A 27,458-nucleotide genomic window follows, 5' to 3' on the forward strand; every position below is an offset into this window, starting at 1 on the left:
ATTTCACTGGCCGAGTTATGAGTATAAAATAGCCCCCCCCCCCCCCATCCTCCCCCTTCATGGAAGTCCGTTTCCGTGGTCTATTCCAGCTTGGCAATACAAGCTATGGTAGAATCCTTAACTAATAATAATAATAAGACATAACATTTATTAGGCGCTTAATACGGGTGTTTCTAAGCGTACCATTGTCTGACTTGAAATTAACAACTAAAACTTATAATAAACACACAAAATATAAATCTGTTCTTTATTCAATAAATCATGCATATATAATTACAAAAATGAGATCAAACATATTAAGGTCAAACATAGCATCAAACAAACAAGGAATAAGATGGTGTGCACCTCCTCTGACCGACTCACAACTGCAGGTGCGTTTTAACTCGATCTAGTTGCCGCAGTTCATGACCCCTGGCCCAGGCCCAAGTCAGTGCGAAGTAAGTTCAAGTTTAACTTCGTTAAGGCTCGGTGAAAGGTATCCGGAGCTGAGTAGGTCCCTAAGGAGATGACAATACTGCATGATCTGCATGCGTTTACACGCGGACATGTCTGGCCGAGGCTAAATGGCATACACCGCTTACTTTATACTCATAACACTTTTCAAGTGCAAGTGCATGTCCCCGGCCTAGTGCTACCAATGCAGCCAAACTGTATATGACGTTTAATAACTTCCACAGGAATATCGTTGACTTCTGAAATAGATAAGGGAGAAATGCACTAAACGTGTGGTCGATGTCGAACTCATCATTGTCTTTACGTGACGACAAGGAGGTCGATTAGGTCTTTAACTTGGCCTTCGATAAGGTCGATGACCATGGATCTATTTCGGAGTAGGCAGCTCATGCCCAAGCTTTTGGTGGTGATATCGGGTTTGATCTTCTTGTATTGTGTGTTCGTGTTGAAACCGGCACCAAGAACTCGACCGCCAACCACAGGTATGAAAAACATAAAAACATTTAATTTGGTCCATTTTGCGTTGAAAATATAACTGTTTATCATTTTGTTTACGAAATATGGTTATAGGTGAATACAAAATAAATTGTAGCTCTTAAAAATCAGTCATTATCAAATGTCATACAACAGTATCATAAATGTATGACTACGTTTTCCCTTTCCTTATTCAGAGGCGTATACGTGGGGAGCTTGGGCGGTGACCCCCCCCCCCCCAGCCGACTGACAGAAAATAACATAATATAAGAAGTGAGATACAAAGGAAAGTATATATGGGGGGAGGGGACCTGTACTTTTAATTAAAAAAGTGATTATGTTCGTGTTTGAAAATGATATGTGCAGCGCCATAAGCGTCAGAGCCTGCATGGCGGATACCGGCGCTATATAAATATCAATATTATTATTATTATTATTAAAACATGAGGAGAACATAATTACCCCCCCCCCCCTCCCGAATGCGACTAGTCCAGGCCTGGACTATAGTCACTCACGCTCGGCCGCTCTGTTTCGGACATTAACACAGCAATAATATAGTGCAATGAGCAATCTAGAGATACCACATACCATCTTTGTGACTGACTGAATGCTGATGTTTATTTATCTATTCATATTTATATTGTTGTATAATTATAATCATTTTCAAATATTACATGTATCACCTTTAATAGAAGCTATTTTCGATTTTTCTAATGTATAACGTATGCCTACTTGTAAGTTTTGATTATAATTATATGTAATTATTTCTATATATGTCTTTATTTCTATTGTCTTCTACATTTGTAAAGCGCATTGGTATTACCTTCGGTTATTAAATGCGCTATATAAGAGCTAACTATTATTATTATTATATTAGAGATAGTATAATGATAATTCTATCATCATAATTCATAATGATGATTAATATTTCCAAATATCATAGTTGTGAAAAAGGGGAGAGTCTACCGATTGATTTCCCATGTTTAACCTTAGTTTCAATTGCTGTCAGTATTACGAGGTGAATATGGCATAGAGAGCGCCTTTATTTGCTGACGAATCAAATAACTCCACCGAAGCGATCGAGGCCTTGCCCTAGATTTTTGTCATACTCCTATCATTTTGCTTGAAACATGAGACGCTCTAGCTCTGACTATGTTATTTGAAGTATGGGATAGGCACAAGCAAATCAAACATCTGTCTCGATTTGTGAGAAGGCTGTCATTGTCACTTTGGAGATAACTTTAAGATTTCTGTCTTGGGGTCTCTCTCTCTCTCTCTCTCTCTCTCTCTATCTCTATTTTTTGTTGATTTTGTTTTATTTATTTTTGTACTCAAATATTCACAAATTAAAATGACATATATAAACCATACAGTATTACAATATATAATAGAACGAATGAATTATACAAGTCCTTTGAGCACTTGTCCACCTAAAGGCGGATGTAATTCGAGGGATCACATGCAGCGACCGAGGGGGGGGGGGGGGGGGGGGGGGGGGGGGGGGGGGGGGGGGGTAGGGTAGGATCGTTTGGTTTTTACTTTATTCACTTCATTAAATACTTTCACTAAAAATATACAAAGGAAAACAAACATATACAAGTTAAAATATAATATATATCATGAGAATAACACAAGCGGAGAAGACATGTGGAACAAGGGGATAAAAACTAAATGAAACATGTACATTAATGAAAGTATTTGGAGACTAGGCAGAAAGGCCGGGGCTCTAAAAGTCTGTCTCCAGTGATTCTATACAAAACTAATTACATCATTTTTTTTATTTTTATTTGTTTAAATAAAAGAAAAATTCCTTTCTTTCTCATTTTGTTATCTGCTATGCTAGGGGCGCGCACCCCTTATAATGTACGCTACTGGATACAAAGAAGTGGCGTCGTGATGTGAAACTTTAACCATATTCTGGGAACATTAATGTGGTTATGTTAAACAGGTTTCAATCCTATTATTCAAGTTTTAAACATACCAAATCAGGCTCGGACGCGTTGTGACTGGTAGACCTATTTCGTAGCAGATCAGGACCGAATTCCCATTATAATTTAATATGTAAGTTTCCAGCGACCAAGGACAATTTAAACGAAAGTGGCAGAAACTTGATTTCCGTCTGACTGTCTGGAATCTCATTTTACCCTTGACCTGAAAACAAAACGTCATTAAGAATATAGGTCTCAGAGTGATTGCAGCAGTACAATTTATGACTATCATTAGCAAAGTGCTATTACGATCATCATGATCATAATAAAAGAGAATGATAACGGTTTTCAAGATATACAGCTAAATTCCCCCACATCCCTCCGACCCGAGCCGCCCCTCCCGAGCGCATAATCGTGACAACCAGGCGCGTACGCAGGATTTTTTCAATTTTTTCAAGGGGGGGGGGGGGGGGGGGGGGGGGGGGTTAACATTTATAAATCGGGCCGAAAATTTCGCAACGACTCAACCAGCTGCTGAATAAGCGGGGGGGGGGGGGGGGGGGGGGGGGGGGGGGGGGGGGGGGGGGGGGGGGGTAAGAGAACACTTTTTTTTTTTTTTGTCTTGAAATCTGAAAATTTGACATTTTGCTCCTTTGGGGGGGGGGTAAGGTAAAAAAAAAAATCCAAAGGGGGGGGGGGTTTTAGGGGGATTATGGGGGGTTACACACAGAAAAAATACCAAAGTGGGGGTTTAACCTCCCCCCCCCCCCCCCCCCCCCCCCCCCCCCCCCCCCCCCCCCCCCCCCCCCCGTGTACGCGCCTGGTGACAACACCTTCCTCAACACTTTGTCTGGCTCCCCTTTCTCAATTTCAATTCAATTTCAATTTCAAATTTATTCATGTTTCCAACACGGCATTACAAATCAATTATAAGCATTTAAAACAAATTTAAGAAATACATGTTGGAAACAGAGGGGTCCACTCAAAAGCAATGCTTATCTCTCTTTCTCTCTCCATCTCTCTTTCTCTCTGTTGTCTCTCTCTCCCTCTCTCTGTTTTGTCTCTCTCTCTCTCTCTCTTTCTCTCTCCATCTCTCTCTCTCTCTCTCTTTCTTTCTCTCACTCTCCATCATATTCCATCTTTCTATCTATATTATCTATCACACCCTCTCCCTTTAGTACCCCTCTCCCCTCTTTCTTCCTCGCCCCGACTCCCGCGTTCCTCGTCCCCCCCCCCCCTATCACCATTTCACTCAAGATAACATAAAACAAATTAATATAACATTACGAACAGAAATGTCCCATGATATTGATCAATGAAAGCGATAAGGAAGTTAGGGAAGGAACTAGAGGTCGAGTGGGTATTATGTTTGCACAGACCTGGTAAAACATTATTATTATCATTCCCAACATTACTGTACACCTGCCAAGAATGGATACCAGGAAATACAAAGAAATAACAACAACATTGTATGTACCTTGGCACCATGAAGTTGTATGATCAAATGCAAGTTAACTTTTAATTTTCTTTAATCTTAAGTATGTTGAATATTAATTTAAATTATTTGTATGCGCCTTGAGCATCTCTAGAGATGGATATGTTGCGCTTTATAAATATTGTTATTATTATTATTATTATTATTATTAACATCAACCTGAAAATGTATACCACAGCTGTTCTGCTATTGTGATCAAGAACACAATAATTATAATAGACCAGTTCACGGTTAGCACATTACTGCAATGACCCCGAATATCCACAGATCTTCAAAACATGAAGAGGTCCCACTTTGTACATTGTGAAATAATCATTCCTACAGCGATGAAGGTGCTATATAACATAGCCTTTGTTTTCCCCTTTGAAAGAATACTTCCACCTGTGTATCATGGATTGCACTGAATGTGCAAGAATGAATAACGATTACATAACTTTCATGAGCACGTATCCAGTATTTCGTCTCCGTGTATTTCACAATTTGTTCTGCAATGACCTTGATCTGCTCATGCTCAGACTGTAACCGTGAACTCGCTTATTAATAGTTATCCATCGCCCTCTTATGTCCTCAGTCTGACCAGCGCACTTGATTTTAGGCCACCTGTGTATTTCCCCCTACCAATTATAATATTGGATTTGATGACAATTTAACAACGCTGTTTACCTTATCTCATACTTTCACCCCTCCCTCCCCGGCCCTCCCTCCCTCCCTCCGTCTCTCCATCCTTCTCTCCCTCCATTGTTCCCTTCCTCCTCGATCCCCTCCTGCCCTACCTCCCTGCCCCCTCCCTCCCTCCCTCCCTCCCTCCCTCCCTGCCTCCCTCTCCTCCCCCTTCCCCTCTCTCCATAATAAATTCCAGTAGGCACAGATCAGAGTTGTTCGGTATACCTTCTTGTTTTGACGCTGCATGATGTGAATTGACCTTAATCCAGACCTTCGTCGACCTTACGTGACCTTGCATCTTCATGAAAATGAAAATAACATCTGTTTCCTCTTTTAGTCTACCCGCGATCCGAAGCAGTGCCGAGGCATTGCCTCTCTGATTTCCAGGTGTGATGTGTTTAAAGGGGCTGGTTGAGCTAGCTAGCTAGGGCAGAGGGGTGGATCGAGTAGCGGGAGGGTCGCAACAGGGGGCAGAGGGAATGAGGAGGAGTTAAAGAGGAGGGGGAGGGGGGGGGGGGGGGGGTCTGAAAGCGAGCGAACAGAATAAGAATAATTATAGTCAGTGTAAAGCTTTTAGCTCCGTGTAACTTGACTGTTGGTTGGATTAATTTACGATCATTAAAATGCAATACAAACATCGTAACACATAAAGAAACAAAATAAACAAACATTATTTTACATGGACTATTCTAGAAAATAGATATTAAAATTAAAAGGATGATCGAAGGATCACCCGCTTCAGATCAACGTACATAGACGATCTGTTCGTAATTAATAATTAATCAATGATTTAACAAAATCTTGAAACAGATTGCATACATGAGTGAAATCATAACAACAACAATTTATTCCCAGAAACTACACCACCCACCCTTTCATTCCCAAAGGTAATTTTGATTTAAGTTTTATGGACGGATCTGTAACTGTAATTACCCACATCTTTTTTTCTCTCTCTCTCTCTCTTTCACTCCTGCTCTCATTATCATCATTTCTCTTAGTCAGTCTCTTTATATTGATGGTATTATGTCATGTGTATATTTTATCATGCCAGTGGAGACCAATGTTTTGTGTTTAAAAACATCATGATAACAGTGGGTTCTTTCGGGAAAGTTAGCGCTCATGACTTTTGTATGTCAAACTTGACACACGTGGCGCTCTACAATTTTATTTGAAACCCCGGCTTTAGCATGGCTGACAATATGCCACCCTCGTATTTCAAGGAATGAATTCCTGCCTACCATTTACCTCACCTATAGGTGGAGGTGTAGTGCTGCGACAGGGATTCGAACCCCATACCTCATGGTTCACCATCCACAGACTTATCCACTGTACCACAACACCTCCAATACGGATTAATGAATATAATTTAATCTGAAGCTGAATCTAATGTGAACTCCTTTCCATTCCTTATCCATCTTCTGAACTTTGAGCGCCCAAGCTCCTGTACATGTTTCTTTGCCACACTCTACCCAGGTGATGTCAATGAGTGCCTGGCAGGAATCTCCCTCTGTGCCTCAGAATAGTTTACTAGATCGATGGCGCATAATAAATGCTGTATTATGTTGTTGTTTTTTGCAATTAAAATATACATTTTATTAAAAATAATCATTTCAAAATTATTCTCGCTCGCTATCCAGGAGAACCCGTGGATTGGCAGCATCTACCCCCTAAGCCTCAGTTCCCAAAACATGAACCCATCCCGCTCCCTTCTCCCACACCAGTCTCCCCCGGAATGATCAACCGTTTCAACCAGGGCCTCGACCCGGCGCTCTTCACGACAAACCGGACCATCGATGACGAGTATACGCGGGACCGGTTGTACCACCAGCTCCAGATCGTGACCGCGTTTTCTCAGAACCATTACAAGGAGGCGTTGGGTCTGATTGGGACGGTCCAGAAAGAGATGCCGGATAAAAAGCTCGTGATTTACGATCTAGGGATTGATCCAGATACAAGATTCAAGGTATACATGATTGTGCATGGGTCTGTCCTTTCCACTGGCAAGGGACGGAGCAGGACTTTGTACATTGTATACAATAGGGTGATGTAAATGGATGCCTGGCAGGAATTAATTCTTGAAATGCTAGAGCACCGAACGACAGCGCGCGGTGCAAATTATAATTTTTGTTGCTGATTTAAAAAAACAATTACAAGCAAATTAAAAAAAAATTATCGGATTTCTGGGTTTTTAAAAGTTTTTTTTAGTTTTTTTTAGTTTTTTTTTTTTTTTTTTTTTTTTGGGGGGGGGGGGGGGGAGCCTTTGAAGCCCAACACAAAAATGAGGTTAAAAATAAACTATTAATCCGTCTTGCTCAGCTTATAAGACTGGCAAAATGGGCTCCGAGGCTTGAAAATGTAGCCCGAGTCCACGGCCCCCAATCGGACGAGGCACCCCTTCTGTGATAATATATTCGACCTTCTCAACAATCTCTTTGGGTCATTATCACAAAGAGAATTATTTTTCTCCATTGTTTAAATGCTTTACTGTGTTCTCTACTGTCACAGAAGGTTGTGTCTGTGCATGTGCATGTGTATGGGCGGGAGGGGGGGGGGGGGTCCATTCTTGTATTCTAACATCTAACCATAAACTATTATTTGTAAACCGAGAAAAGACTAATTTTGAATCTACTTTAGATTACGAATTCCCTTTAGTATTTTTAGTACCATATCAATATTTTCTAAAAAGTGTTCTGTTCTACGTTTTGTTTTAATATTATTATTATTAGGTTAAGAAGCTGTGTCATGTTGAGTTGAGGAGTTTTCCTTTCGATGAGTACGCACCACATGTCAAGGATCTGCACACATACGCCTGGAAAGTCATCATCATAAATGTAAGAGAAATTACTTGCTAATTATTCATCAATTAATCATAATCATAATTAATCAAAGATACAATTTAGCTATATATCTCTTAATAAACAATTTTCAATAATCTTTTCAAATACTGTAGCCATACTTTTGAATATTAAATCATATTCTCGACGCGATTTGATTAAAAAACATATAGACTATCATATAGACTGCTTATGCTACGGTCACAAAGTTTAGTACGAACGATAATTTCGTACGATTCTCCTTGTTTTTCCATTGTCTTCCCGAATTTCCATTGTCTAAAAATTGTCCGTACGACGTTCGTAGCAGTTCGTAATGGCATTTGTGACCGAGGCTTTATTATAGACCTGCAGATTATAAGAATGTGCCATCAGTTTATCAATTTTCATCTTTCCTTTTCTCTTCAATGTTTTCAGACGACTCTGCACGAATTCGGTTCTATATTCTGGGCGGACTCTTCTATTCGCTTCAAGACATCGTTACGTCATCTCATCCCCTACGTCACACGTCACCATGGATACATGACACATTTTCACTCATTCGATCCCCGTGGAACCCAAGACACGCCAAAGGGCCACATTTATTACTTCACCTATCCAAAAATGTTTCTCGCTCTAGGAATCAAACGAACTGACTATTTTGCGTCACGGAATGTTCCCCGCATGCGTCAGCGAACAGACAAATCTTTATCGGGAATCCCCTTTTGCAGACAAAGTTGGTTGACCCCTTATTGCGATGCGCGCTCGATCGCGCATGTATTGCGCCGTCGGGCGCGCGTTTGGGGAGGCACCGTTTCGATGCTTCTGCTTTGTCGTTACTTTTGTATAAGAACATGAGGGGCGAGTGGTCAGAAGCGAACAATGACAATACAATTTTCGACGAAGTTGTTGATATTCGACGAACTACAATAGACTGGCATTTAGCTCATTATTGTGAGTCGACTCAAAACGATAAGTTATAAGCCTACTTTGGACTTTTATATATTTTTAAATTAATTAATTTAATTTTAACCTGTGGAATGCGCATCTTTATTTTTTTATTTTGTTATCAGTTATGATGGTCAATAATACGTTCTTCAAGACGATGCTAAGATAGACACACTGTGGTCTGAAAGTACAGAGAGTCATCGAAAGTGAGAATACTGAAGAAAGAACTACATACAAAAAACTGAAGAAAGAGAGAATAAGGCAATTGTTATTATCTCATGCAGCAGCGAAAAATGCTTTGCAGTAGCTGCATCAAAGACTTGGAACAGCATCCCTCTTTCCATAAGGGAAATTACCTGTCTTACCGCCTTCAAAACCACCCTTTCCCCAATGATCATGAAATACTTCCTGTACTGTACATTTTTGTCGTCTTTTCATAAATTTGTATTGTTAGCGCTCCTAAATATTCGATATCATTATTATTATCATTATTATTATTATTATTAACAACAATGTAATAATCCAATCCAAAAGATATTTGACATAGCGCCTTTTCCTTGCAGTTACAAAACGCTGTGCATGCACACACGCACCACAATTTTTGGGCCACTTAAAAACAAAAGTTAGACACTTCTCAGAGATCAGCAATTATGTAGGCTGATAATAAAGTAATTTCTTGCAGAATAGCTGTGACTTGAGTAATAAACCAGCTTCGCATAACCGAGACAGTATACCCTGAAATATTGCAATTACGAAGCACGATGCCAGTTTTGCAAGCATATTTCTGGAGTTTTCACCTCTCTAATTTTAGCTCCGAATTACACTGTAGAAGTCACAATTGTGAAAACTTGTTGTATATAAGAGCCAAATGTTTGTTTGTAATCAAAATGCTGATGTCCAATTAAATTACAATTATAGTTTTCATCTTTTTCAATTAATTTATACTTGGGGTTGGTTCTTGATAAGATACATTTACTTTGCAAAGCAAAAATATTGATTTTATAAAATGAAAATTAATTTCTTGTAATCATCAAATCAAATTATTCTGTCTGTCATAGGCTTACTAATAAAATGAACGATGGCAATTTCTTTTATGTTTCTTTTGTGTGCGTGGGGGAGGATGTTTTGTTTTTGTATGCATGGGAGAGATAGAGAGAGAGAGAGGGGGGGGGGAGGGGGAGGGGGTCGGGAGGCAGCCGCTAGTAGCCGGGAGTGAAGGGAGAGAGAGAGGAAAGAGAGACTGAGAGATTTAAAAACAGAAAAGTGAGAAAAAGAAAGTGAGAAGATAGAGAGATAGAGAGAAAAATGGGAGGGGGGGGGGGGGGGATCGGCGGGAGCGAGCTAACGCGCATAAAGAAAGGGTGCGGTTGTTGTTGTTGGATTTATCGGCGCTATCCATCGATTCCGCTGATTTCCGCCAGGGTGTGTGTGAGGGCGTCTTGCTCTCACTTCTGCTGCTCTACGTTTCTGTGATTCTGATACTTGCCCGGTGTGTGAGATAAAGATTTATCTTGACCTTTGTTATTGGCGAAGTGCAAGGTTATGGAGGATAAATGTGCTCGTTACTCATTATTTGTTAGTCATTTAATGTTAGAGCTGGTTGGAATTACTATCATGAAGTTTTGGTGTCAATAATAGAGTTAAAGGAAACCAAAACCTTCATACTAAGTTACTTTTATTGTAAAGTTTAAAAGATTGAAATAAAATCAGTGAAAATTTGAACAAAATCGGGCAAGGAATAAGAAAGTTAGGGCTTTTTGAAATTACTAGTCACTAGAGGGCGGTATTCAATTTGATGACATCATCAGTGAACAACTCTCCATGCCTTTTGTACATAAAATTTCACAATTTTGTTGTTTTCTTCGTATTTATTTGTGTTCTTGATCCGACTTCATAACATGTGAAGTAGAATATCATTTTGCATTCTATATCTTGCTTTCAGGGGATTACATTATCTCAATCACAAGAAAGAAGGAAAAACATGAAATTTGTTGTACAAAAGGCATGGAGAGTTGTCCACAGATGATGTCATCAAATTGAATACCGCCCTCTAGTGACTAGTAATTTCAAAAAGCTCTTACTTCCTTATTCCTTGCCCGATTTTGTTCAAATTTTCACTGATATTTTTCAAATATCTTAAACTTTACAATAAAAGTAGCTTAGTATGAAGGTTTTGGTTTCCTTTAATGATAAAAAGGGGTCTTATATATTTTAATAGTAGTATGCGCATTTAATAATCGGCTGCCATCATTAATTTTATTCAGGCTTCGTATGTCCATCAACTCTTCCGTCACTCTGTTACTTTTATGCCTTAAGGCATGAACAGCACAAGAATGATAACAACACAATGCTATAATACACTTTATAATTCTCTATATCTTCCAGTATCTTTTATAAAGGCTAAAATGATTGAGCAGTTTTCTGCCTTTTCCAAGTAGGTTTTTTAGGTTAGGATTCGTCACATGAAGTCTGCGATAGGCTACATATACGATTCCTCTTTCTTTCATAATTATTTAGTGCATGCATGATAACATAAAATGTTCGATAGTTTCGAAAATGTGACAAAAATTATCGTCGCAAAGGCCCGTATCATGCCTATTTATTGAGAAATTGTAATAATTAAGTCTACACTTACCAAGATGGAATTGTGTAAAATTCTTTCATCCTTACGACAAAAACCTTTAATCATACACGCATATTTTACATCTCGTTGTATGTTGTAGAGAAATCTGCCTTTCTCGGCAGTTTCCATAATTTCTGCCACTCAGTTTTGTAAAAGTCATTTATATAATTCACTCAAAAAATTCTTGTCTGTTTTTATTGACAAAAATGTCTATATTGTTCTTGGAAGCCTCTTGTTTAGCTAAAGCGTCTGCCTCCTCATTGCCTGCTAGGCCACAATGTGCTGGAACCCATTCGAAATTTACTCTTATTCCAAAAAGATTTATTGTCAATAGATTCCCAGGATGTTCAGTTCCCACTTATATAGCAGGCCTAATACATGACAAAAGGAATTGATTAAGTTCAATTATTTTACCTATCATTCGCTATTGAATCCTCAAAATAGAAATAGGCTTCGTGTTTACTTTCCTAAGTATCACTGGCGTACTGGTTGGGGGGGGGGGGGGAGCTTGGGGGCTGGCGCCAGCCCCCCCCCAAAAAAAAATCAACCATGACTTATTTTCAAAATTCCATGCAAGCGATTAATTAATGTTCGTGATGTCAAATGATTTACAACAAAATGCGCGTTTCTCCATTTTTGTTGCAAACTGACACATTCCCAAATAGCCAGGAAGAGCATTTGTTTTATAGTCACTAATGTGAAACTTACAGTAAACTAGTAGAAAATTCCTTTCCAGAAGCTACTGCGACAAGCACTATACCCACCACTCGGGCTGTGCATGCACAGATTTCCGAACGAACGTTCGAGACGTACATCATGTAACACTGCACGTGTACCGGTAAGGGGCGCAGTGGGGAAACTGAATTCAGACAAGGATTAAAAGTATCTGCAACGAATCGTCTCCTTTATCTAATAATTTAATGAAACGGCAAAGCTTCCGCGCTACGCGCGGGAGGGGGGGGGGGGGGGGAAAACTGAATTCAGACTAGGATTGAAAGTAGAAAACGGTACAACGAATCGTCTTCTTGATTATTTTAATGCCAATGAAACGGTAAAGCTTCCGCGCTTTGCGCGGGGGGGGGGGGGGGGGGGGGGGTTGCAACTGAATTCAAACAAGGACACGATACAACGAATCGTCTTCTTTCTCTAATAATTTGATAAAACGTGAAAGGGATGGGCGAAAATGAATTCAGACAAGGATTAAAGCTTATCTGCCATAGTTTACGGGAGGGATTAGACCGCTCTGCAAGGTCACTGGACAGGTGGTTATCTCATCAAGTCAGCTCTCAGTTAAATAAGAAAAAGAGGATCATGGGGGACCAATGGTCACCGATTAGGCATTATTTGTTATATAGAGGGCGCAAGTAGCTACCAGTAGTGCAGTGGGCCTTTAAGAGTAATAATTTAATGAAACGTCAAAGCTTCACGCGGGAGGGGGGGGGGGGGGACTGAATTCAGACAAAGACACGATACAATGAATCGTTTTCTTTCTCTATTGATTTAATGAAATGTGAAAGCTTTCGCGCGGGATGGGCGAAAACGAATTCAGACACGGATTAAGAGTAATGAATTTATTGAAACGTCAAAGCTTCCGTGCTTCGCGTGGGAGCTTGGGGAGGGGGGGGGGGGGGGGGAGAACTGAATCCAAACAAGGATTAACATTCGAGAACGGTACTAATTAATGAAACGTCATAGCTTCCGTGCTTCGCGCGGGAGGGGCGAAACAAGAAATAAGAGTCGAGAACGTTACAACGGATCGTCTTCTTTCTCTAATAATATAATGAAGTGTCAAAGCTTTTGCTCTTCGCGCGGGAGGGGGAAACAGAAAAATAACTTAGTTCCGTTGGCCCAGGTTAATAGGGTTAAATTTGTAGACTTTTGGACATGGGCATAAATATATTTGTCGGTAATTAATTGGTAATCGGTGGCTTCTACACCCCCCCCCCTCTCCCCCACTGAAAAAGGTCTGGCGACGCCCCTGGTAAAAAAACACATTTTATACACTCAAGATAGTTTTGCAAGTACTACTGGTGAAGTACCGGGCCACCGTGTTTGTGCATTATGCAGCAACGAAGCATATACAACGTCTCACGACGTGACATATCACTTTTCTCTAACTTCTAATCAAACAGAGAAGGCCTCATGTTTTTGTTTTTTAGGAAAGTGCCGGTGGACAATAATGCGCCAAATTTGGTTCTCAAATTGCAAAAGATCCCTACTCTTGCTTGGAGGGGGTAGGAGAAAGCAATTTTACGTCATATTACTTCAGGGAATGTCTCCCTCGCCGCTGAAGCCTCGCTCTGTCGCTTCATCGTTTTACATATATTTCACCCCGTGCCATGTTGTGCCCCCCCCCCACCGGTAAGAAATTCCTGGATCCGCCACTGATGCCCATACCCCTTGAACTTCGGGGGCTCCACCCCTTGACCCCCACCGGGGCTTTACACCTATAGACCCCACTTTAGTTGAAAAAACGTTCAGCGGGGCATGCATGTAAGAGAGGGGTAATGCGGATTTTTTTTTTGTCAGCCCCCCCCCCCCAAAGTTTTTGCTCATTACGCCACTGCTACATGTAGGTATAATAGGAGAAATGTTACGCTACATAGTATGCAACTATAGCTTCTTTATTCAAAACAGTATTCGGCGAAAGCCAAATTTTATGACGTTTCCAAAAAGTAGTATAATATTTGCTAATACCCATAAGGTCATCCGATTAAACTGACTGATCTATCATAACGTAGAATTAATCCCCAAGCTCCGCCATTCTGTCCGGATCCATTACATTAGAAGCCAAAATAAGCCTTCTTGCATAATTCATGAGCCTTATGAATTATGCATTCTGTAGGATGCTCCCCGCGAAAAGTGTTCTTTACCATGTTCACTACATGGCAAAAGACAATACGCGTATCAGCGTAATGACAGAGGTCAAATAATCTACTGTACGGAATTATGGGTAATTTATTCATCACGCTGCGCGGATTATTCTTTTTTTTGTTTTGTAATATTCTTTATTGTATTCACTCAATAAATAATATTAATTCATACAAATTGTAATATATAACATATTGAAACCAATTACAGAGTACAAAATACAGTAATCTCAATTATATTGAATGAATTAATATTGTTATAACCCCCCCCCCCTCTATATTTGTTCTGTGCTACTAGTATCCCTATTACATATTATAATTTATAACATATTGGAACAAAGTACAGACTACAATCAACTTAGTTATATCGAATGAATAAAGTTTGTTAAATCCCCTACCCCCGTTAAAAACAAAACCAACAACAACAAACACAAAACAAACAAAAAACAAAAAAAACAAAAAAAAAAGAAAACAAAAACAAAAACAAAAAACAAAACAGAAAAAACAAAAAAACAAAAAAACGATACAAGAAGACGTGGGCAGTCTATGGCAGTCGAGACCGGTCAATTACACACAGCTGTGAACCGGGCAGGCCCCCCCCCTTTCCTCATCCCTTGCATTTTCTTGCATATTATCCATGTTTACCTTGAGATGTTCCCATTTTTTATAGTGGAGCGTCAACGTATTTCGTTCAGTAGCACTCTTTCTTTCTTCCTGTTTACTTTTGAATATTTTCTCTCTTATTTCTTCAATACTTGGAGGCTTCTTTTTTTCCCTACTAATAAATATCAAATATTTAATTAATAAAACCACGTGATTAATCATTTGCCTATCTTCGGTTATTTCGTCTAATCCAATGAATGTGAACTTCCTTCCAGCTCATATCTTTAAGGATTGGAATATCCAAACTATCATTACATTGATCCCATAATTTTCTCACCATTTCGCATTCAAAAAATATGTGCCTATATGTTTCCTCTTCTTTTCCACAAAATGAGCATTTATCACTTAATATGAATTGAAACCTGTATAAATAACGATTGACATAAACAATTTTATAAAGCAATTTGAATTGAAATTCTCTTAGTTTATTATCTAAAGTACTAATTCTTGGTCGGACAAAAACCTTTTCAATTTCTTTAACCGACAGATTGTATGATGAATGTAAATTCTGAAAACTGACAGGGAAGTCTTGCATTTTTTGTATGCATGCCCTGTACAGATTTTTCGAACAAACCGATTCAAATTGGAATGTTTTTTTGTGAACATAAATTCTATTTTTAGATCATGAAATGAAATTTGCCTCTTTGTTAATTCGATTTTCCATTCCTTTGGTATATTACCATAGATTTCTTTAAGCATTGATATTTCCTCTTCCTCTAGTCCCATACATCTGAAATAAGTTTCCGACTTTAATGTTCCTTTTCCATCTATAATATGGTACAATCTATAAGTATTTTTTAAGAAAAGATTTTCATTGAAGTATGTTTTTCCACTATTGTGTATAAACCTATTATTTAAAAAAATTTCATTCCCTTTGTGAGTTGTATCTTTTTTAATAAAATCATTCATATCTAACCAAATGTTTATTAAATCCCGATAGTATTTTGGTAATTGTATATCGATCTTGTTAGGTAAATAGTTACAGTAAAAAATAAGATTTCCTCCGAAAGGTCTCATTAAAAATTTGAAATACTTTTTCCATTTAACTCTCTGGTTTCCTGTTACAAGTCTTTTAATCCACATCACTTTTTGTACTTTCACAAAAAGTTGAAAGTTGAGCATTTTTAATCCTCCTTGCTTGTAATCAAAATACACCGTACTTTTTTTAATTTTGTCTTTACCTCGCCATAGAAAATTAAAACAGATCTCATCAATTTCTATTATAACCCATTCAGGCACTGGAGTCAAAGAGCTTACATAGATTAGTTTTGAATATGCGTATGTTTTCAGTAAATGAATTTTTCCTATCAAAGTAAGATCTCTTTGTTTCCACCAATTTAAAAATTTCTTTATTTTGCTTAATATTTCTTTGTAATTCATCTCTTCCGCCACATTGGGATCTAATGTAAAATATATACCGAGTATTTTTAAAATGTGTGCCTCCTTTCCAAAAGGATACACAGTCGCAGAGCCAACAGAAGATCCTAAGGGTAAAATGAATGTTTTATTTCCATTAATCTTTAGTCCTGATATTTTCCTAAAATTGTCCATGATTACCTCTATTCTATTAATCGAGTTTATGTCTCGTACAAAAATTGACATGTCATCTGCATATAAGATCATCTTTATTTCTGTTTTTCCAAAACAAATACCTTTTACCAACTTATCATTTCTAATGCAGTGAGTTAAGCATTCTATGCATAAAATAAATAAATATGGAGATAACGGATCTCCTTGTCTTACACCCCTTTGAACTTTAAAATATCCGGTTGATTTACCCCATTAAAAACATAACTTTGAGCATTGGTAAGTAAAATTGTAACCCATTCACAAAACATTGGCCCAAACCCGAAAGAAATGAGCACTTTCTGAAGAAAACTATGTGAAATCGAGTCGAAAGCTTTTTCATAATCTATTGCCAATAGGTACCCTGGTTTGTTAAAACAAGAAGTATGAAAAATCATATCATTGATTAATCTGATTGCATCACCGATGTTTCTATCTTTTAAATAACCTACTTGATCGACCGACACAATTTCATTCAAAACTTTTTTTATTCTTTTAGAAAGTATTTTGGTAATAATCTTATAGTCTACGTTGAGTAAGGAGATAGGTCTATAATTACTAATGAAATTGGGGTCTTTACCATCCTTATGTATAAGCGTTATGATTGCTTGTTTTTGAGAAGGCGACAATTCCTTGAATTTCATGGTATCGTTAAATGCCTTAAGAACTAAGTCACCAACTACATGCCAGAATGTAATATAAAATTCTACATTTAATCCGTCATTTCCTGGGGATTTATTTAACTGCATTTCTTTTAAGATTTCAATACACTCTCCCTGGTTAATTTTTCCTTCACATAGCTTCCTCTGATTTTCTGTTAATTTGGGTAAGGTTTTGGGGAAAAAATTAATATTTTCGCATAATCCTTCTTCTGATTTAGCATACAGTTTAGAATAAAATCTTCTAATTTCTTGTATGATATCTTTTCATCATCAGTTATATTTCCATCTACTTGTAATTCTTTAATAGCACTTTTTTTCTCTTTGAAATCTATTAGTTGCTTAAAATATGCCGTTTCTCTTTCTCCACTTTCAAACCATTGGGCTCGAGATCTGATTTTTACCCCTTCACTTATATAACCGTAAAGACTTTTCAATTCCCTTCTTTTCTTTTCCAAATCGTTAATCAAAGAATTGTCATTCACCTTCGCTGGTATTTGTAATTCTTCCTCTAACTTTGAAATTTCTTTTTCCAAACCAACAATCTTATTCTTTCTTTCTTTGGCTTTTTCTTACAGTATTTTATTGTAAAACTTCGTATCTCCATTTTAACATAATCCCATAATATTCTATTATCTATTATCTCTTTGGATAGATTGAGTTTCAACCGTGTTATTTCTTCTTTCATACTTTTCACATAATCTGCATCGTTGCATAAACTGTTATTAAATTTCCAATATCCTGCTTTTATTACAGGATTAGTAGAAGAATGTAGTTTAATAATCAGTTCTACTGATGCGATCACCGTTAGGTGAAATACGCGCTCGAACTTGTACTATCGATCACCAGTATAACAGCTGGTGTACCCAGGATGCATCTGGGAAGTGGACCTTGAGTTCCACTCGTTGTTGTGTTATTTGAGTTGTAATGACATGTATCATTCATTTATGAATATTTACGCCAACTAACTTAAACATCATTACACCTCTACTTATTATTATTCTAGCATTAGATTTTTCTGAAAATCTCTTTATTGACCAAAAAAAGATAATAACCATCCATTTTCAACTCATTCTCTGGCTATGATTATACATTTTAAATATGCTAATGCATTAAGTTTCCTTATTTTAGACAAACAAATTATGTGGCACAGTGGATGGATTTTCCCCATCCACTCTCATCGTGACCTTAAAAAACCCCTTTCTCTCTCTTTCTCCATCTTTCGAAAAATATCTTCTGCAAGTTGTGTTCTCTTAGTTGACTGAACAACCTGTTGCAATTTCTTTCTGTCTCACTTTCAGTCGCCAGTACTTGTTATTACCACTCATTTGCATGCACTCGCTTTCAACTACGATCAACCATTCTATATTCACTCCATTACCCTCCACATTTATTATTATTATTATTATTTATTTGACCAATCGGAAAAACATACAGTGAGTATAACAATCAGATAATACATAGACATTTCATAATACATTCAAACAGCTTTAGGAAAGTGGAGAGGAGATAGAGAAAAGGATACAATCTGCTGGTCAGGGGTGACAAAAGCAATTTAAATTGCTATTACTCGAAAGCATGTCACCTCACTTGGATTCTCTTCACTTTTCCTTTTTGCAGCCTTCGCAGGAGCTTTGAACATTTTTAACGTAGAGACCAGAGAGATCGGAAAGTATGTTAATCATTTTATTCAAATGTTTCAACTTGAAAAAAGGAAAGTGAAACATTGTTTAATTTCATCTTGACATAAATGATTTCTTTTTTTAAAGACAATTGAATTTAACACTGGAAATTTTGAATTGGCCGGGTTGCCTGCCACCCCCCCCCCCCCAGCCCAAAGAAAAAACAACAACAGCAACCCAGAAGTGGTACCAGGGTTTTAGTTAGGAGGCCCATGTCCTTTATAATTTTTATTTTAAAGAATAATTTCTCTTTTTTATTAATTTTACATTGGTATACCGTTAATTTCACTGGGAAACCTTCCCTTTCCCTTAACAATAAACACTGCAATTATACTTATAATAATACTTTTAGCAACATAAATGCTATATTTCAAAACGTCTTCACTTTCTAGATCCTTCTATAACATATAATACAAATAATAAATAAATATCATGTAAATATTCAAGTTTAAACCCATCTCTACTGTTCTCTTTCATTTTATGAAGACGTAGTCCCATAGATGTCTCCTGCATTCATCAATAAAGTTGTAGCTTAGTTTTCAGAAGGGCTGTAAAATTAAATGATAACCCAAGTCTGTTGAATGGAAAATGAAATAAGATACAGTGTATAAGAAAATCAACAATGACTAATAACATACACCGTGATACCTGCTCTGACAAAATGACGAAGGACTGAAATTCACTTGGGGTTCTAGTGGGCAAACCTAAACTTTTTTTCCTACAAGACTATAGTTACTGACCACATCTTAGGTTATTTCTGATGATCCCATTAAGACGATAGGCCTGCTGGAGCTTGGATCACACAAGGTATGAAATAAGTAATACGTGTACAATGTACTTGTATTGTGAACTTGTGCTCATAATTGAATAATACTCGGTTAAGTATGGGACATAAAATGACCAAACAACTTGGACCAGAGAATGTACTGGAAATAATGATATTGAAACATACGTAATGTAGACTTATATTTCATCTATATCAACATTTTATTTTAAATCTAAATCACAATTGTGATATTCAATCAAGTATTCTTTTACAAGTAACGGACAATGAAAAATATCTTTGTCAGATCTATAACTTTCTGCATGATATGTGTTCTACAATAGTTTATTGGGGGTACCTACATTGTATATTAGCACACTTGCTCGTATGAAGTGTAGTAGGCCCGCATCTCTAGATATGATTCTGTCAATATCTGTTCGTTGTTCCTCTCCTGGGTTTGTAATCAGCATGCCTTCATCATCCACTGTAGAGAAGCATCATCCTACATAATAAAAAACAATGTACTAGGTACTTCAATTAAAAAGTGATAATAATAGATACATATCAACCATAATACATCCTATAAATAGACTCTTATGTTGTGTTCTTCTTCATCTTCATTGCTCAAGAAGTAAAAGGACCACTTACAAAAAAAAAGTAATGAGGGGTCCTGTGTATCCCAGGTCGAAATTCCAATAGGATCCGATAGCCTATTGGACCATCAGAAACCATTAGAGCTATTGGTGTCTATTGGTTTCAATAGGGAAAGTGAAATATTGGACCCAAAGAACCAATAGAAAATATTTATTGGACCAACGCAAACCCACAGAGAAAATGCTGATGGACCAACAGAAAGCTTCTATTGGACCAACATCCACCCACGTCTTCTATGGGTTTCTGTTGTTCCTTTAGATATTTTCTTGGGTTTCTGTTGGTCCAATAGAGTTTTTCTATGGGTTCCTGTTGGTCCATTAGAGATCTTTCTATGGGTTTCTAATGGTCCCATATTCTGAATTCCCTAGTGGTTCACTAGTCCATTGGCTTCTATTGGTAAATCAATAATGATAAATCAATTTTTGTTAGCAACTGTCCACCAAAAAGGTATATTCAAGTCTCAGTTGCATTAACTCCATCACAAAGATCACTTGAAGTGAGTTTAAGAATATCCTTTGTTTAACTATTAAAGATGGGCCCCTGGATGCTCATCTGATCGTAATCAAATGACTAAAGCCCTAGAGCTTAATGTGACTCAGCCCCCTGGACCCTACGCCAATAGGTGACCTGCCAGTGTCACAAATAAGGTATCAAAATATGCTCATCTGACCGTAATTAAATGCCTAAAACCCCTGAGCATCCGGGGCTTTGTCCCCTAGACCCATCAGGGGCCCTAAGACGTGCCCCTTCATCTGACCATAATTAAATGCCTAAAACCCCTAAGTTTCACGTGGCTCAGCCCCCTGGACCCCACGCCAATTAGTGACATGCCAGTGTCACAAATAAGGTATCAAAATATGCTCATCTGACCGTAATTAAATGCCTTAAACCCTTGAGAGTCCTGGGACTCCGCCCCCAGGACCCCACCACGGGCAATAAGACGGCCCCTGAATGTTCCTCTGATCATAATTAACTCCCTAAAACTCCTGAGCTTCATGGAGCTCAGCCCCCTGGATTCCACGCCAAGAAAAGGGGCACCGATCAGATTTTAATAGGGGCATTTATCGGAGGTGAAAGGGGGCTTTCATGAGATGGGGGAAGTGCCTCTTATTAAAAATCAAAAGGGGCACATGTTAAAATAAACGGGGCACTTATCACAGATGACAAGGGGAAATAATGAGAAAGGGAATGGGCACTTTTCAAAGTAAAACGAGTATCTCTCAGAATTGAATACGGTCATTTACAAAATATGAAAGGGGCACTTTTGAGAAGGGAAAGGGGCTCTTTATTAAATGGGGGCATTTATAATTATGAAAAGGGGAACTTAGTAAAAAAGGAAAGGGGGTACATGTAAAAATAAAGGGTTAAAAAGAGGTAGTTATAAAAAAGGGGGAAGGGACACTTTTTACACGGGAAAAGGGGATCTTGTCAAAGCAAAAGGGGAACCTCTCAGATTTTAATAGGGCAATCATCAGAGGTGGAGGGGGCGCTTGTCAAAAGTGGAAAGGAGCGCTTCCGGTACCTGAAAAAGGGAACTTACTAAAGATTAAAAAAAGGCACTTATGAGAATGGAAAATGGACACTCATATAGCAAAGGAAAATGGGAACTTGTCAAAAGAAAAGGGGTACGTGTCAACATAAAAGGGGCACTTATCAGAGGTGGAAAGGGGAAGGGGCACTTAACAAAATAATAGGGGCACCTGTAAAAGTAAAAGGGGCACATTTCCTATGTAAAAAGGGGCACTTCTTACAAAGTTAACGGGGCACTTTTCCTATGTAAAACGGAGCGCCGCCCATGTGACATATTCATATTTCCTGCAAAGTTCTACAGAATTTGATGTTGGCTGCACAAAGGATACATTACCTTTAAGGTACTATGTCCCTTTTGCAGGCCAACTAAATGAAAAGCTTAAATTCCAATGGCATTTGAAAGATAATACTAATTTAGAACCCCCCTTAAAAGAATGGGGCTAGAAAATGTCTTTAAGTGGGAAAATAACGACTATTAGTTGTCAAATCGACTTAGGAGCTATAGAGTCATTAAGTAATAGTCTTGATTTTCAGACCATTGTACCGCATGGTCGTACGTTTTATGCTGTGCAAAGATTCAATCAGTTTAATTTTGGCCATTACAAGAAGTGGGTTATTGTAGTAGACAAATCCTTTACAGCTCATCTTATGTATGTTATTACCAAAGAAGAAGAAAAAGCCAGTCAGTCACTCAATACTGCAAAGTTCTACAGAATTTGAGGTTGGCTGCAATAGGGACATAGTATCTTTAAAACAGGCTACATCCCTATCAAAATCGGCCCGGTGCCGTCTTAGCTAAAGTCTGTGAAATATCCCATAAGATTAACGCCCTCTATACTTAAAATAGGGGTCATCCCATAAATACAAACCAGAAGCAATGAAAGCTCATATTCATGAAAAAGATGTCAGCCCAGGCGCGGATCCAGGGGGTGGGGGCCGAGCAGGCCTCCCCCCCCCCCCCCCCGCAAAAAAAAAAAGGAGAGAGAGAGAAGGAAAAGAAGGGAAAGGGAAAGAGGAGAGAACGGGAAAAAAAGAAGAGGAGGAAGAAAAGAAAAGAGGGAAGAAGGAGATCGGGGGGGGGGGGATGACTTGCCTCCCAGGCTGTTGCCTCCCCCCCCCCCCCCCCCCCAATCAAAAAATAAAAGAGAAGGAAGGAAAGGGAAAGAAAAAAGGAAAAGAGGAGATAAAGGGAAGGAAAAAAGAGGAAGAAGAAAAAAAAAGAAGGGGGATATCAGTTGCAATTTTCCCGCCTACAAGTTGTGGATCGGGGGGGGGGGGGGGGGAGAGGGGGCAAAAGGCCCTTGCTCCCCCCCCCCCCCCCGTCCCCGCTAAAAAAAGAGAGAAGGAATGAAAAGGAAAAGAGGAGAGCTAAAAGGGAAAAAAAAAGAGGAAGAAAAGAAAAGGGAGAAAAGAAGGGGAGATCAGTTGCGGTTAATCCCGTCAACAATGTGTGGAGCGGGATGCATGGGGATTCCACCTAGGACCCTAAGGCGAGCCCTTAGATGCTCATCTGACGGTAATTTAATGCCTAAAACCCCTGATTTCTGGGGGCTCTGCCCCCTGGACCCAACCAAGATCCCTAAGGCGGGCCCCTTGATACTAATCTGACCGTAATTGAGTGCCTAAAACCCTTGAGCTTCCGAGGGCTCCGCCCCCTGAACCCCACGCCAATTAATGACCTGCCAGTGTCACAATTAGGTACCAAAATAATGGTCATCTGACCGTAATTAAATGCCTAAAACCCCTGAACTTCCGGGGCTCTGCCCCTGGACCCCACCTAGGGCCCTAAGGCGGACCCCTGAATGCTAATCTGACCGTAAATTATTGCCTTAAACCCCTGAACTTCCGGGGGCGGACAAGGTATCAACTTATGTTCATCTGACCGCAGGCGCGTAGCCAGGGGGGTGGGGGTGAGATGGTCCCCCCCAAAAAAAGAGATAAGTGAAAAGGAAGAGGACGTAGGAAGAAAAGGGAGTAGACAAAGAACATTTTTGAAATTCAGACAGAATTAAGAGTCGAGAACGGTACAACGAATCGTCTTCTTTCTCTAATAATTTAATAAAACGTCAAAGCTTAGATAGATAGATAGAAATGGTTTTTATTAAAAAGATCATCGCAGCCAATGGCTGAATTGCGATCCATTTCATAAGGTTATATACAATACAATTGCAATTCAAATTGAAATAACACAACATATGACATAAATCAATAATCAAACATATAGACATTTCATACAAATTCATTGATCAGATTCAAATTTTTGTTAAAAAAAAGAAAGAGATAGGGAGAGGTGTAGGAGAGGGAGAGTTGGAGTGATGACAAAGAGAGAGAAGGAGAGAAAGAAAGAGAAGGGGGATGGGAGAGAAAGACGGAAAGAGAGAGAGGGTTGAAGAGAGGAAGAGACAGACAAAGGGTACCTTATCATTACAAATGAGGGGAGATGGCAAGAAATATTCAGTATTGCAGAAAATTGAGATAAAAACTATCAAAATTCATTCACATATTTCAATCATGGACTGTGAAATTCTAAAAATATTGGTATTACATTTTATTCAAAAGATTTATAAAGTAAGGAAGAGAGCTGCACTGGAAGCGTTTTGTTTTACATTGGTATTGTTTAAACTTTGATTGAGATCTTAGAGAATAAGTGCTTTGTTGTCTAAGAGGTAAACATTCTTTAAATTGTGGGTGTTTGACAAGTGCATTTGCAAAGTCTATACATAACTGCTTACGTCTTGCTTCTAATGAACATAGATTGCATGTTTCCAATGCTGCTTCATAATTTTCATACTGACGTCCTAAAATGATTTTGCAAGCTCTTTTCTGAATACGTTCTAAAATATATACATGAGTTTTTGTTAAATTACCATTAAAAACCGGTACCCCATCTAAAATCGAACGAATGTATCCTTTATATATTAGTAAAAGGTCATCTACAGGCAATCCATACTTCTTAAGGCAACGAAACATAAATAACTTCCTATTACACCTTTTTGTGAGATCGGATACATGACTATCCCACTTTAGGTTTGATTGTAAAATAATTCCGAGGACTTTGGCTTGATGAACATAAATTAATTCTTTGTCGCCAATGAACATTGAAGTTTGTTCATCACAATTTTTCATAAATGTTATAACCATAGAGAAACACTTGGACGGATTCAATGTCATATTATTTTTAGCTGACCATTGGTATAGATCAGTGATTGCATTTTGTAGTTTAGACTGAGATGTTACTTTTCGGCTTTCTACAATCGTTAAGTCGTCAACATATTTATAAATTGGTAAGTTAACATCATTACAGGCATCATTGATCATTACAATAAATAGAATCGGACCAAGTTTGGTACCTTGCGGAACACCAGCATTGATTGTTTTCAAATTAGATAACTGACCAAGATATTTTACCCTTTGTTGACGCAACTCGAGGAAACTCAGTATCCAAGATATTACACATGGCCTCACTTGCAGATGGATCAATTTGTTAATTACAATATTATGGTCGATGCGATCAAACGCCTTAGAAAAATCGGTAAGTATGATGGTGGATAAAGATTTGGGTTTATCAGCGTTGGCATATATTTGATGAAGAAGTTGTATCAAATAGTGGTTAGTGCTTAAGCCAGGCCGATTTCCATACTGATTGGGATCAATATGCCTGGTAATATCTTCAAGTAACCATTTACATATGAAAGATTCAGCAAGTTTGGCAAAGTAAGAAGTAAGTGAAATAGGGCGTAGATTTTGCAATATGGGTGGTTGTGACTTAGGAAAGGGTACAATTTCAGCTTGTTTCCAGAGTTGGGGGACAATAGAGCTCTGAAACGAATCATTTAGAATGTCAGTCAATGGGATACACAATTCGTAAGCAAATTCTCGTATTATTCTTACAGGTAGGTCTCCAGAAATCCCAGCTTTACGTTGATTAAGAGATTGCAATTGCTTGTATACTTCAAAAGGCTGGATGATTGGACATGTACAATGCGACGGTAAAAATGCAGGCAATTTACATCTATCCAAACAAGGAAGATCAGCTGCTACAAAAGAAAAATGATCATTTATGCAATCAGAAATAACCTTAAAGTTTGAAGGATTGCTAGTATCAGTATTTGGGATTTTAATGGGTGAAGATTGTTTCCTATTGTTAGTAAGGATTTTAATTTGTTTGTACCAGCCAGCAGGATTTGTTGTTTTTAGATTACGTACTCTGGTATTATAATACCTAATTTTTTGTTCTTTAATCAAACGTTTAGCTTTGTTTCGAAGGAGACGCCAAAGAGATCGGTCATTTCTGTGAAATGCCAATTGTCGCTGGAGGACGATAGTTTTAACTCTTGCTGTTACCCATGGTTTATCAATTTCATAACACTTCGCGCAGGAAGCTTCGCGCAGGAAGGTGGGGGTGTAACTTAATTCAGATAAGGATTAAGAGTCGAGAACGGTACAACGAATCGTCTTCTTTCTCTAATGATTTAATGAAACGTTAAAAGCTTCCGCGCTTCGCGTGGGAGGGGAGGGGGGGGGGGACTGAATTTAGACGAGGATTAAAAGTCATAACGGTACAACGAATCGTCTTCTTTCGCTAATGATTTAGTGAAACGTAAAAGCTTCCGCGCTTCGCGCGGGAGGGGAAAAATAAATTCAGACGAGGAGTATTTTCGAGAGCGGTACAACGAATCATCTTCTTTCTCTAATAATTTAATGAAACGTCGAAGCTTCCACGCTTCGAGCGGGAGGGGAGGGAACTGAATTTACATTTAAGTGTCGAGATGTACAACGAATCGTCTTCTTTCTCTGATGATTTAATGAAACGTAAAAGTTTCCGCACTTCGCGCTGAAGGGGGGAAACTAAAATCAGACGAGGATTATTTTCGAGAGCGGTACAACGAATCGTCTTTTTTCTCTAATGATTTAATGAAACGTAAAAGGGGGGGGGGGGAACTGAAGTTAGACGAAGATTAAAGGTACTATGTCCCATTTGCAGGCCAAAAAATGAAAAGTTAAATTCCAACTGCATTTGAAAGATAATACTAATTTAGAACTTCCCTTAAAAAAAGGTGGGGCTTAAAATGTCTTCAAGTGGGAACGACTATTAGTTGTCAAATCGAATTAATAGTCTTGATTTTCAGACAATTTCACCGAATAGTCATACGTTTTATGCTGCGCAAAGATTCAATCAGTTTAATCTTGGCCATCACAAGAAGTTGGTTATTGAAGTAGACAAATGCTCATGTACCCTTTACAACTCTTTTCATGTATGTTATTACCCAAGAAGAAAAAAAGCCAGTCAGTCACTCAATAGTGTCTGACAGTGGTGTCTAGCAAGTAAACGGATTTCTTGCATAATTTGAATATGAGGACACTGCTAACGTTTAAATTCTACAGATAGGACATACAAGTCATGACATATTCATAATTCCTGCAAAGTTCTACAGCATTTGAGGTTGGCTGCAAAAGGGACATAGTACCTTTAAGAGTTGATATTGACACAACGAATCGTCTTCTTTCTCTAATGATTTAATGAAACGTTAAAAGCTTCCGCGCTTCGCGTGGGAGGGGAGGGGGGGGGGACTGAATTTAGACGAGGATTAAAAGTCATAACGGTACAACGAATCGTCTTCTTTCGCTAATGATTTAGTGAAACGTAAAAGCTTCCGCGCTTCGCGCGGGAGGGGAA

General features: G+C 38.5%; 1 protein-coding gene across 1 annotated transcript; it reads left to right on the forward strand.

Annotated features, from left to right (window-relative positions):
* The first annotated feature begins 436 nt into the window (after positions 1 to 436).
* LOC115921392 lies at positions 437 to 8,940 on the forward strand. The gene is made up of 5 exons (XM_030978845.1): positions 437 to 935; positions 6,651 to 6,976; positions 7,740 to 7,844; positions 8,262 to 8,511; positions 8,897 to 8,940. Exons 1-5 carry the CDS (start codon positions 809 to 811, stop codon positions 8,938 to 8,940), a joined length of 852 nt encoding a protein of 283 aa, XP_030834705.1. The 5' UTR covers positions 437 to 808.
* The last annotated feature ends 18,518 nt before the right edge of the window (positions 8,941 to 27,458 follow it).

This window comes from Strongylocentrotus purpuratus, unplaced genomic scaffold (assembly GCF_000002235.5).
Source record: "Strongylocentrotus purpuratus isolate Spur 01 unplaced genomic scaffold, Spur_5.0 spur5_scaffold_1, whole genome shotgun sequence".
Classification (NCBI taxonomy): domain Eukaryota; kingdom Metazoa; phylum Echinodermata; class Echinoidea; order Camarodonta; family Strongylocentrotidae; genus Strongylocentrotus; species Strongylocentrotus purpuratus.

What these genes read in the sequence shown, in the direction of transcription:
- LOC115921392 (XM_030978845.1), top strand. Translation starts at nt 809, where the DNA reads ATGACCATGGATCTATTTCGGAGTAGGCAGCTCATGCCCAAGCTTTTG. An exon ending in AACTCGACCGCCAACCACAG is followed by an intron (nt 936 to 6,650) that starts GTATGAAAAACA and finishes CTCGCTATCCAG; the next exon opens with GAGAACCCGTGGATTGGCAG. An exon ending in GGAAAGTCATCATCATAAAT is followed by an intron (nt 7,845 to 8,261) that starts GTAAGAGAAATT and finishes CAATGTTTTCAG; the next exon opens with ACGACTCTGCACGAATTCGG.